The 13,313-nt window shown below is 52.7% G+C and overlaps 1 protein-coding gene across 1 annotated transcript in view; it reads right to left on the bottom strand.

The window, feature by feature from the left end:
• LOC119953565 (sodium-coupled monocarboxylate transporter 1-like) overlaps window positions 1-13,313 on the bottom strand; it is a 221,685-nt gene that overhangs the window by 126,855 nt on the left and 81,517 nt on the right. Inside the window, exon 6 of the mRNA XM_038777958.1 lies at window positions 9,037-9,088. Coding sequence (XP_038633886.1) covers window positions 9,037-9,088 — 52 coding nt within the window. The remainder of the gene's footprint in view (window positions 1-9,036; window positions 9,089-13,313) is intronic.

Genomic DNA, 13,313 nt, shown 5'->3' with positions numbered 1-13,313 from the left:
CCCCAAGGCATTTTTTAGGAAGATGAACATGGCGATCTTGGGTTTTTATATGGGCTGGGAGAGGCCCGAGGGTGAACAAGGTACTTCTTCAATGGGGGCGCGGGAGAGAGGCTTGGTCCTTCCAAACTTTATTAACTATTACTGGGCGGCCAATATTTTGACGATGAGGAAATGGGTAGTGGGGGAGGGGTCGGTGTGTGAGCGAGTGGAGGCGGCATCTTGCAAGGGCACGAGTCTGAAGGCTCTGATAACGGCACCTCTGCCGTTCTCACCGGCTCGGTAATCCACAAGCCCAGTGGTAGTGGCAGCCCTGAGAGTGTGGGGGCAATGGAGACAGCACATGAGACTGGAGGGGGCGTCAGTATGGTCACCGATCTGTGATAATCACCGGTTCGCTCTGGGGGGGCTGGACGGGGGCTTTAGGAGGTGGCAGCAGGCAGGGATTGAGAGATTTGGGGATCTCTTCATTGAGGAGGGTTTCCGAGCCTGGAGGAGCTAGAGGAGGAGTTTGAGTTACCGGGTCGGAATGGGTTCCGGTACCTGTAGGATTTTGTCCAGAGGCAAGTTCCAAGCTTCCCTCGCCTCCCTCTAAGGGGACTATAGGATAAGGTGATATGTAAAACTGGGTTTGGGAGGGGAGGGTTTCGGAAATATATAAGAAACTGATGGTGTGGGAAGGGTCCCTATCGGGGAGGTGAAGAGGAAGTGGGAGGAAGAGTTAGGAGGGGAGTTGGAGGCTGGATTATGGGAGGAGGACCTGAGGAAAGTCAATGCATCCTCGTTGTGTGCCAGGCTCAGCCTGATCCAGTTCAAGGTGGTCCATAGGGCTCACATGACTGTGGCCTGGATGAGTAGATTTTTTGAGGAGGTGGAGGACAGGTGTGGGCAATGCGGGGAAAGTCCGACAAATCATGTACATATAACATAGATTAACATAGAACATACAGTGCAGAAGGAGGCCATTCGGCCCATCCAGTCTGCACCAACCCACTTAAGCCCTCACTTCCACTCTATCCCCGTAACTCAATAACCCCATCTAACCTTTTTGGTCACTGTGGGCTATTTATCATGGCCAATCCACCTAACCTGCACGTCTTTGGACTGTGGGGGAAAACCGGAGGAAACCCACGCAGACACGGGGAGAACGTGCAAGCTCCGCACAGATAGTGTCCCAGCAGGGGATTGACCCTGGGACCCTGGCGCTGTGAAGCCACAGTGCTATGTTTTGGGCATGTCCGAAGCTGAGGGGATTTTGGCAGGGATTCTCGGATGTCATGTCGGAGGTGCTGGAAGGGAGGGTGACTCCGAGTCCAGAGGTGGCAATATTAGGAGTGTCGGAAGATTCGGGAGCCCAGGGTGAGGGAAGAGAGGCCGAAGTTTTGGCCTTTGCGTCCCTGGTGGCCCAGAGATGGACTTTGCTGGGATGGAGGGACTCGGAGCCTCCAAAGTCAGGGGTGTGGGTCAGTCACATGGTAGAGTTTCTCAGACTAGAGAAGATTAAGCTTGCCCTAATGGGTTCATTATAAGGGTTCGCTTGGATGTGGCAGCCATTCATCGACTTCTTTCGGGAAAACTGACCATCAGCGGTGGGGGGTGGTGGGGGGGTGATGAAGGGGACGCATGGAAGTGAAGAATAAGGGCAGGGAATCTAATATATGGGTAGCTAGGAGTTAGGGAGGGGAGAAGTTGGGTATGTTAGTGTGGGGTTTTTGCGTGTGCTGGACCGCTCTGTTATTTAGAATGTTAAAATGTTAAAATTATAAATGCCTCAATAAAATATTTTCTAAAAAAAATAAACTCCTCGAACATTGAATCATTTGCCATTGTATCTACTACGTTAATCTGAAAGAACAGATGGTTTGATATTTAATTTGATCAATGTATTCTCCACCAATGCAGCAATCCCTCAGTACTATATTAGGGTGATATTATAGATTATGTGCTTAAATCTCTAAATGGAACTTAAACCTTGCATCATCTAACTCAGGAGCAAATATTTCTTCCTCTGAGTCAAGCTTGAGAGCTAAAAAATTAAATCTAAAAATGCGAGGCAGGGAGGGTGGGGCTGGTCGCCATGGCCAGGGGGTGTGAAAGGAGATTCTTGTGTCAGCGCCAGCTGGTCCGCCTTGTCAACCCCTGGATCGTGTGTTCCCGTTCCAGGGGCAACCCCAGCCCACCAGCCCCACCAACCACCCATATCTCCCAATGACCGCGATGCCTCTGGCCATGTGGCTGAATGCTATTGCTAACTGGGAATTGGTAATAGTGGTTAAGTGAGCATTTCACACCTCCCGAGTGGATCCCCGTTGGCAGGTGTGCAATATATCATGTAGGAGTTATTGCTAGCATCCCAATCAGACCACAATGCCTGGACACTGTGCCTGAACACAGTGGGAGTGTAAGTTATGGCAACTCTCCATCCGTGCCAGTTAGGGCAACATTGCTACAGAAATGGCAAGACTTACAGTTAGGGCAACATTGCTACAGAAATGGCAAGACTTACAGTTAGGGCAACATTGCTACAGAAATGGCAAGACTTACAGGCATTTTAAAATAACAACGCTTTCCTGCAAAAAGCCTGCACTAAATGGCTGGAAGCAGCCAGACAGAGAAATACACATCACAAGATCATCCCAGAGAAGAACAAAGGGGACAATGGGCCAGGGCAGGGCCAACAGAAAAATTATGCCAGGTATGTGGATGGCTCAGAGTGAGCTGAGGAAGACAATGACTATGGAAATGAATTTCTGCCCAAACCAGACAGAAACCTATACCACTAATGCAAACTAATTCAAACTGTGCCAGTATCTCCTCGGAGCCATTTGCGAGCAATCAGGCAAGCTCCGGAGACGTCATCAGCTATTGTGAAGAAACTGATCAAGTTAACTTATTCCTGAGAGTGATTAGCGCGCCGTTTATGTATGAAATCGATCAGTGGGAGAAGCCAGCCGGCTCCATTGAAACATGTGCGCTTAAAGATACAGGACACAGACAAGTGAGAGAGCAATCTTGGGTAGATTTTACTCAGAAGTTCCGATTGAGAAGTTTTGCATAGAAGTTTGGGCTGGAGGAGATTTGATAACTAGGAAGAAGAAACTCTAAAAACCTACGAAGGGACCACCACAAGGTAGAACTACGGGCTCAACAGGAGAATCAAGTCTCCACGAACGAGGTGCAGAGGCAGAACGTAACGAACCAGGACCCAAGAAGCCAGAGGGGAGCCTGAAGATTTTGTGTGTTTTTAAACAGACCCATTCAGCTAGGAAGTGGTGAGTATCTTTTGTCAGCTTATAGAAACCCCCAATTAGGCTAGGCTTGTTGAGGATGGGTGGTAAGGGACGGTATATATAGATAGATAGAGATAGAGAAATACAGCACAGAACAGGCCCTTCGGCCCACGATGTTGCGCCAAACGTTTGTCCTAGGTTAATCATAGAATTTTGGACAATTTATCATGGCCAATCCACCCAACCTGCACATCTTTGGACTGTGGGAGGAAACCGGAGTACCCGGAGGAAACCCACGCAGGCACGGGGAGGATGTGCAGACTCCACACAGACAGCGACCCAAGTCGAAATCGAACTTGGGACCCTGGAGCTGTGAAGCAATTGTGCTGTCCACCATGCTACCATGCTGCCCTGAAGAAGTTAACCTACACTCCATTATTCTACCCTAATCCATGTACCTATCCAATAGCCGCTTGAAGGTCCCTAACTTTTCCGACTCAACTACTTCCACAGGCAGTGCATTCCATGCCCCCACTACTCTCTGGGTAAAGAACCTACCTCTGACATCCCCTCTATATCGTCCATCATTTATCTTAAATTTATGTCCCCTTGTAATGGTGTGTTCCACCCGGGGAAAAAGTCTCTGACTGTCTACTCTATCTATTTCCCTAATCATCTTATAAACCTCTATCAAGTCGCCCCTCATCCTTCTCCGTTCTAATGAGAAAAGGCCTAGCACCCTCAACCTTTCCTCGTATGACCTACTCTCCATTCCAGTCAACATCCTGGTAAATCTCCTTTGCACCTTTTCCAAAGCTTCCACATCCTTCCTAAAATGAGGTGACCAGAACTGCACACAGTACTCCAAATGTGGCCTGACCAAGGTTTTGTACAGCTGCATCATCACCTCACGGCTCTTAAATTCAATCCCTCTGCTACTTTCAAAGATCTATGAACATAGACTCCAAGATCTCTCTGCTCCTCCACATTGCCAAGAACCCTACCATTAACCCTGTATTCCGCATTCATATTTGTCCTTCCAAAATGGACAACCTCACACTTGTCAGGGTTAAACTCCATCTGCCACTTCTCAGCCCAGCTCTGCATTCTATCTATGTCTCTTTGAAGTCGACAACAGCCCTCCTCACTATCCACAACTCCACCAATCTTCGTATCATCTGCAAATTTACTGACCCACCCTTCAACTCCCTCATCCAAGTCGTTAATGAAAATCACAAACAGCAGAGGACCCAGAACTGATCCCTGCGGTACGCCACTGATAACTGGGCTCCAGGCTGAATATTTGCCATCCACCACCACTCTCTGTCTTCTATCGGTTAGCCAGTTTGTTATCCAACTGGCCAAATTTCCCACTATCCCATGCCTCCTTACTTTCTGCACAAGCCACCATGGGGAACCTTATCAAATGCCTTACTAAAATCCATGTTCACTACATCCACTGCTTTACCTTCATCCACATGCTTGGTCACCTCCTCAAAGAAGTCAATAAGACTTGTAAGGCAAGACCTACCCCTCACAAATCCGTGCTGACTATCCCTAATCAAGCAATGCCTTTCCAGATGCTCAGAAATCCTATCCCTCAGTAGTCTTTCCATTACTTTGCCTACCACCGAAGTAAGACTAACTGGCCTGTAATTCCCAGGGTTATCCCTATTCCCTTTTTTGAACAGGGGCACGACATTCGCCACTCTCCAATCCTCTGGTACCACCCCTGTTGACAGCGAGGACGAAAAGATCATTGCCAACGGCTCTGCAATTTCATTTCTTGCTTCCCATAGAATCCTTGGATATATCCCGTCAGGCCCGGGGGACTTGTCTATCCTCAAGTTTTTCAAAACGCGCAACACATCTTCCTTCCTGACAAGTATCTCCTCAAGCTTATCAGTCTGCTTCACGCTGTCCTCTCCAACAATATGGCCCCTCTCGTTTGTAAATACTGAAGAAAAATACTTGTTCAAGACCTCTCCTATCTCCTCAGACTCAATACACAATCTCCCGCTACTGTCCTTAATCGGACCTACCCTCACTCTAGTCATTCTCATATTTCTCACATATGTGTAAAAGGCCTTGGGGTTTTCTTTGATCCTACCCGCCAAAGATTTTTTATGCCCTCTCTTCGCTCTCCTAATCCCTTTCTTCAGTTCATTGTATTTACCCTTCCCCCAATTATAATCCTTGCCCTGTTGCACGCACCTATCCCTCTCCATAACTAAAGTGAAAGTCACAGAATTGTGGTCACTACCTCCAAAATACTCCCCCACTAACAAATCTATCACCTGCCCTGGTTCATTACCAAGTACTAAATCCAATATGGCCTCCCCTCTGGTCGGACAATCTACATACTGTGTTAGAAAAGCTTCCTGGACACACTGCACAAACACTACCCCATCCAAACTATTTGATCTAAAGAGTTTCCATTCAATGTTTGGGAAGTTGAAGTCACCCATAACTACTACCCTGTGACTTCTGCACCTTTCCAAAATCTGTTTCTCAATCTGTTCCTCCACATCTCTGCTGCTATTGGGGGGCCTATAGAAAACTCCCAACAAGGTGACTGCTCCTTTCCTATTTCTGACTTCAACCCATATTACCTCAGTAGGCAGATCCCCCTCGAACTGTCTTTCTGCAGCTGTTATACTATCTCTAATTAACAATGCCATCCCCCCCCACCTCTTTTACCATCCTCCCTAATCTTGTTGAAACATCTATAACTAGGGACCTCCAACAACCATTTCTGCCCCTCTTCTATCCAAGTTTCCGTGATGGCCACCACATCGTAGTCCCAAGTACCGATCCATGCCTTAAGTTCACCCACCTTATTCCTGATGCTTCTTGCATTAAAGTATACACACTTCAACCCATCTCCTTGCCTGCAAGTACTCTCCTTTGTCATTGTTACCTTCCCCACTGCATCACTACGTGCTTTGGCATCCTGACTATTGTCTTCCTTAGTTGCTGGACTACAGATCCGGTTCCCATTCCCCTGCCAAATTTGTTTAAACCCTCCCGAAGAGTCCTAGAAAACCTCCCCCCCAATATAACAACCTCTTGTAAAACATTGCTAAAACTGTTTAGAGTAAGGATTTTTCGTTGTGCCCTTAGTTCTAGCTCTAATAGACCATTGTTAAAATTTAGAGTGCCCAATTCATTTTTTTCCTATTAAGGGGCAATTTAGCGTGGCCAATTATCATAGAATTTACAGTGCAGAAGGAGGCCATTCGGCCCATCGAGTCTGCACCGGCTCTTGGAAAGAGCACCCTAACCAAGGTCAACACCTCCACCCAAACCCCATAACCCAGTAACCCCACCCAACACTAAGGGCAATTTTGGTCACCAAGGGCAATTTATCATGGCCAATCCACCTACCCTGCACATCTTTGGACTGTGGGAGGAAACCCACGCACACACGGGGAGGATGTGCAGACTCCGCACAGACAGTGACCCAAGCCGGAATCGAACCTGGGACCCTGGAGCTGTGAAACAATTGCGCTATCCACAATGCTACCGTGCTGCCCCAATCTATCTAGCCTGCACATCTTTGGGTTGTGGGGGTGAAACCCATGCAAACACGGGGAGAATGTGCAAACTCCACGTGGACAGTGACCCAGAGCCGGGATCGAACCTGGGACCTCGCCGCCAGTGAGACAACAGGGATAGCTCACTGTGCCACCGTGCTGCCCTCTGGTTCGCATAGACATAATTGCAAGTGTCTGTGTAGATTTCAATTTGGGGTGTGGATTTCATAAACTGGACTTCCTTTTTCTTGAATAAATTACTTAATTTTAATGCACCTTGGTTGTGGTCTCGCCTGTTCTCTTATCGCTCGCCCTGACCAAGTCACACTCAAGTGCCAGGACATAATTCCGCAGTCGAGAATCTTTGAGGAGGTCTGGGTGCCTCGAAACACTCACCCAGAAGGAACCAGCTGGTTACGGTAAACAGGGATTCCTCCTCTCTCTCTTGTGAAGCAGCCCTAGCAAGGCACTCACAAGGTGGTAGTTTTCGCCACCAACAAGAGAGAGAGTCACACAGGTATAGGTGGCGGTCAGTATAGCTGGCGTGGCATAAGGACAGGGTCACCGGTCAGGTATAAACGGTGAGCCTTACTCACTCTCCCTTGCGAAGCGGTCCCAGTGTGACGCTTCCGGGTCTTTGGTTTCAAAGCCTGCAGGGGAGAAACACCACAGCTATCTGTGACACCCAATTCCAGCCTGTTGTGGGGTAAAAAGAACACCCTTCTACAGGGAGGCAACATCACAGATGCAGCAGTAAACATCCGAACACCCAAGGGCTAGGCCCCAGCATTAAGGACATATCGGCAACCAGAGAGGGAGTGTGTGCACCGGGGAGGGGACCAGTGGCCAGTCCAGGCAACGTTACGTGTGGGTGTCTGGAATACAGGGTGTGAGGTCTAGGGTGCAGGGGCCCCAACTGTGGCCCCACACCCTGGAGACCCAGCCGCCCATCAAGTGTCGCTGTTCCTTCGAACAAATGACGGTCAGCGTGTGCCACAAGAGGCTCTGCCTTAACAAGGAGACGGTGTGGCGCCTGGGCCATGCCCTTGCGGACTTGGCATCACGTGGAGGAGGAGGATACCTGTTTCCGGAGGCCGTCAAGATCATTGCAGCCCTAAACTTCTACACCGCAGGGTCATTCCAGGTCTCAAGTGGGGAATTGCGCGGCATCTCACAAGCTCCAGCTGACAAGTGCACCCATGAGACTGTGAAGCCTCAAGTCCAGGGGATAGTAAATGGCATGCATGTCACCTTGCACTCACCAGTCCATCTGGGAACGCCCTTCATCAACAGCAAGGTGTTCCATTAGTGTTTTACTATTTACTAGTAGTTATTATTATGCAGAGCTTCAAAAACATAGATTCTGTCAGTTGAAGGGTCTCTTTAAAATGAAACAAGCTTAGACAGAACTCAAAAGACAAAAAAAGTGCACTGGTTAGATGTCTTGATTAAAAAGAAGTACAACCTAACACTGGGGGCATGGTATAAACCAGCATGATGACTTTTTAGCTACTCTTGTATCTAACAGGCCTGCCCACTCATCCTATTGTCCTGGAGATCCCAGGCTGCTCTCAGGGCTGAGAAGAGGCTGGAATTTGGAACCCAGTCTGCTAAAACTCCACTTAGTTTCTTTTAATCAGCCATAATCTATTGTGAAAGCGGAAAGGGCGCATATGGACAAGTCTTCCACTTGCATGGTCCCCATCTCCAATATCCATGGTAGAATATTTGGGGGGGTCTGAGCTGGTGCAATTCCTATGAAGGTAATTTTAATTGCCGCGTAATTCCCCACTTGAGACCTGGAATGACCCTGAGGTGTAATTTTAAAGACCTTTTATGCAAAATGGTAATTGTTTCCACATGAAGCAAAACAAGGCTCCTTTTAAAGATGGAAACCACTTACTTATTTTTCTTTCACCCAGATGGGTCTCAAGATACCTCAGATGGACTGGCTGGAGCTGCTCTGCATTCCCAGGGATTATTGAGACAGGTAATGGTGGATCATCCTCACAAACACCAGCAGCCTGTTCTGACCATACAGCCTTGCCCCTGCATCTTGGGCTGGTGTCTGTGCAGTTGTGTTTCAGTGCGGAAGAATTCTGCTCCATCACACATCCTTTGTGAAGGGAATTCTCAAACTTTCACATCCTTTACTTTCCACTTTATACATGGTGACATAACTTATTATAAAATTGATTAACAAAGAAGAGATTCACAACAGTACTTACTGTGGAACAACTAAAGTAATAACGATAAGAAAATGTACAACTTGCCTTGACTTAGTGCAAATGAGGGTGTATATGTCGCAATGCCAAGATAAAAGAACTGTAAAGTAAATGAACTATAGTTAGTGCAGTCAAGGTGATCCTTCAGATTGTCAAAACATAAGACACCATGGGTGGGATTATTCGAAAACCGGTGGGGCGGGCATCTCCGCTGCGAAGGAGTGGCGTGAACCACTCCGGCGTCGGGCCATCCCAAAGGTGCGGAATCCTTCGCACCTTCAGGGGCTAGGCTGGTGCCGGAGTGGTTTGCGCCCCGCCGGCTGGTGCGTAAGGGGCTTGGCACCACGCCAACCGGCGCCTAAGGGCCTCCGCCGGCCGGTGCGAGTTGCCGCATGCTCGGGAGCACCAGCGTGTGCTGGCGTCATCTCAGCGCATGCACAGGGGGGTTCATCTCTGCGTCGGCTATAGCGGACTGTTACAGCGGCTGTCGAGGAGGAATAGAGTGCCCCCACGGCACAGGCCTGCCCGCGAATCGGTGGGTTCCAATGGGGGCACCCCTCCGGGGCCAGATCCCCCGCCTCCCGGGTCGGCGTGGGGGGAACTCAGGATGGCGAGCCGGCACGGCCGTGGCTGCGTGGGGTATGAGGGGAGAGGCCCCCCAGGGTCGGGGGGGGGGGGGGGGCGGAGTGCGGCAGACAGCCTGGCGGACGCCAACGGCCCACCATGTCAGGGCGGAGCCAACACCATGGACGCCATGACGGCGGCCACACAGATGGACACCCTCCCCCGTGGCTGGCTCAGCCCAGGCCTCCCGGCCGTTCGGATGGGTGCCACCCATCCCCCCCCGGTGGCACTCACCAGCGGGTAGATCCAGGGCTGCACCCACGGTAGCCCCCGGTGAGGGGAGTGTCATCAAACGGTGGCCCTGGCAGGAGGGACAGGCGACAGGAGTTGGTGCACCGAGGGGGCGGGTGGGGGTGAGTGCATGTGTGGCTGGGATGCGAGCTGCCAACCGGGGCGACTATGTAGCTCATGGTTGTTTGTGGAGGGGTCTATGTGCCATGATACATAGAACATAGAACATACAGTGCCGAAGGAGGCTATTCGGCCCATCGAGAATGCACCGACCCACTTAAGCCCTCACTTCCACCATATCTCCATAAGCCAATAACCCCATTTAACATTTTTTGGTCACTATGGGCAATTTAGCATGGCCAATCCACCTAACCTGCACGTCTTTGGACTGTTGGAGGAAACCGGAGCACCCGGACGAAACCACGCAGACACGGGGAGAACGTGCAGACTCCGCACAGTGACCCAGCGGGGAATCAAACCTGGGACCCTGGTGCTGTGAAGCCACAATGCTAACCACTGTGCTGCTGTGCTGCCCAATGATGAAACTTTGTCTACCTCCACCCCCTGCAGATCAGACTGTTCAGTATTGTCCAGCGTTGTTGGCCGTGGTGGCAGGGGCGGCTGGCCTGCATGAAGCCCTGTGGGAGCTGGAGCACGGGCGTGACAGAGAGGCGGCGGAGGCTGCAGCAGAGGAGCATGGGGCAGTGGGTCAGGTGGCAGCCGCTCAGGCTGGAGGGCTGCCCACCCGACAGGTGGAGGAGGAGGGGGAGAGGGGTAGGAGGAGGCGGTGCCACGGACACGGAGGCTCCTGATGAGGCCCCATGTGTACCGGCGCCGCATGTCCTTCCAGGACCTCCTGGACACGGCATGCAGGAGGAGACTCCGGATGATCCGGGAAACCGTCACCCATATCTGTCACCTCATGGCACACCTGGGACCGCATGGGACTGGGTATGGACATCCTCTCCCTGTGGCTGTCAAGGTGACGGTCGCGCTCAACCTCTATGCAACGGGGTCGTTCCAGTCGCCGAGTGGGGACCTGACTGGCATCTCGCAGGCATCGGTGCACCGGTGCATCCGTGCAGTGATTGACGCCCTGTATGACATCACGGACCGGTACATTCAGTTCCCCTTGGACTGCTTCCACCAGGATGCCCGGGCAGCGGGCTTCGCTGCCGTTGCCAGGATACCCATGGTACAGGGGGTAATTGATGGGATGCACGTCGCCATGCTGCTACGATCGGATAACAGGGCGATGGTCATTAACAGGAAGGGGGCCTACTCCATGAAAGTGCAGGTGGTCTGTGACCACCCGATGAGGATCCTGCATGTCTGCGCCCGGTACCCAGGCAATGTACATGACTCGTTCATATTGGCACAATCGTTCATCCCGGCATATTCGAGGTACCCCCCCCCCGGTTGTGGGGCCGGTGCTGGCGACAGGGGTTACCCGTTGTGGTCGTGGCTGATGACGCCTATACGGAGGTCACAGACGGACGTGGAGCACCGCTACAATGATGGCCATTATGTGACCAGGAGTGTGGTCATGAGGTACTGTGGGCTGCTGAAGATATACTTCAGGTGCCTGGATCGCTCTGGCGGGGCCCTCCAGTACCCATCGGAGAGGGTCGGTCACATCGTTGTGGTTGCATCCTCCACAATAGCCCAGCAGAGGGGCGATGTGCTAGAGGAGAAGGGGGTTGGTGGGGGGGAGTCCGAGGTGCCACGGTGTTCCAGGACCTCCCCTGCTGGGGGACGCAGAACGGGTCCCAGTACCTCCCCCTCCCCGGGGTCCCCGATGGCCCCCGGGCTTCTCCATGGGATGGGGGTGCGAGTGGATCCAACACCCGACCCCCCCCCCCCCCCCCCGGGGTCCGGCACCTGGCATGCTGCCAGTCCTGGAGGCCCACTCTGGTATCAACCAGGGTCTGCAAGTTTGCAGCCATGGAGCTCAGGGACCGAGCCATCCCTGTCTGAGTCTGTGCGACACTGGCCAGCACCTGGGCTTTGGCGCCGATACTCTCAGCGACGGCCTGGTGAGACTGGGCCATGGTGCTGAGCGCCACTGCGATCTGCAGATGGCTCTGGTTCATGGCGGCCTCTGAGGGCAGCCCTGTCCTGGGCCATGGATGCCGCATGCACAGAATGCCCCAGGCCTTGCATACTCCGACCCATGTCCAACACCGTCGCCCCCATTGCCTCCACTGCGGACTCCACCCGTGCGGTTTCGGCCTGGGTGCCAAGCATAACCAGCACCATTCCCTGCTCCTGCACGAGGATGTACTCCTCCACCTGTGTCTGCAGGTTCTGGAAACAGGCAGGACACCACATCCCCTTCTCTCATCCCTGGGTCTTTGACTGCATCGGGTCACTGGCTGGGCGTGGATATTCCAGGAACCCGGGACCTGTCTCGCCAGCAGCTGGTTGCTGGGGCCGGTCTACCCACCGACCGTCCAGCCCCTTGGCTGCTCCTACCTCCACCTGCTGTACCTGAGCGGCTGTGTGGTGCGCACTAGTGAGTGTCCAAGAAGCCTCATCGCTAAAGACCCCAACTGAGGTGATAGTCTCTGCGATGGTGGAGGGTGTAGGAGATAGCAGTGGCGTAAATTCAATGTCCTCATCGGACCCGAAGTCCAGGGTCCCCTGGGTTGTGGTGCCCTGCCTGTCTGACCCCTGTGTTTCCGTCCCCTGGGTTGTGGTGCCCTGTCTGTCAGTCCCCTGTGTTTCCGTCCCCTGGGTTGTGGTGCCTTGTCTGTCTGACCCCTGTGTTTCCGTCCCCTGGGTTGTGGTGCCCTGCCTGTCTGACCCCTGTGTTTCCGTCCCCTGGGTTGTGGTGTCCTGCCTGTCTGACCCCTGTGTTTCCGTCCCCTGGGTTGTGGTTTCCCGGCTCCACTCAGCCGGAGGGCTGTTTTACGGCTGCTCTCCCCGTCGGTGCTGGAGTCCCTGGGGGGTGGCCGCCCTGGCACTGGCTGGGGGCGAAGTGCGCCTGATGGGCCGGGTCCATTGCCAGGAGGTCCTGCAAGACACAATACAGCATGTATGGTCAGACAGGCGGATGGGGGTGAAGGGCAGGGTGAGCGGTGGGGTGAGGGGGTGGATTGCGGGGTGGAGTGAGAGGCGGGGTGAGGGGTGGGGTGAGGGGGTGGATGTGGGGTAGAGTGAAGGGCAGGGTGAGGAGTGGGGTGAGGGGGTGGAGTGAGAGGCGGGGTGAGGGGTGGGGTGAGGGGTGGGGTGAGGGGGTGGATGTGGGGTAGAGTGAAGGGCAGGGTGAGGAGTGGGGTGAGGGGGTGAATTGCGGGGTGGAGTGAGAGGCGGGGTGAGGGGTGGGGTGAGGGGGTGGATATGGAGTGGAGTGAGGGGCTGGACCAGTCGGGGGCGGGGGAGTGCACACAAACATCAGCAGTGTTAGGTGGTCTAAAGCAAGCAGCCCAGCAGTTGGGTCTATGATGGCATAGGTGCACAGGGCCAAT

This window comes from Scyliorhinus canicula, chromosome 18, assembly GCF_902713615.1.
Source record: "Scyliorhinus canicula chromosome 18, sScyCan1.1, whole genome shotgun sequence".
In the NCBI taxonomy this organism is placed as follows: Eukaryota; Metazoa; Chordata; class Chondrichthyes; order Carcharhiniformes; family Scyliorhinidae; genus Scyliorhinus; species Scyliorhinus canicula.
The sequence above is the reverse complement of the archived record's forward strand: the minus strand, read 5'-3'. Positions and strand labels throughout refer to the sequence as shown.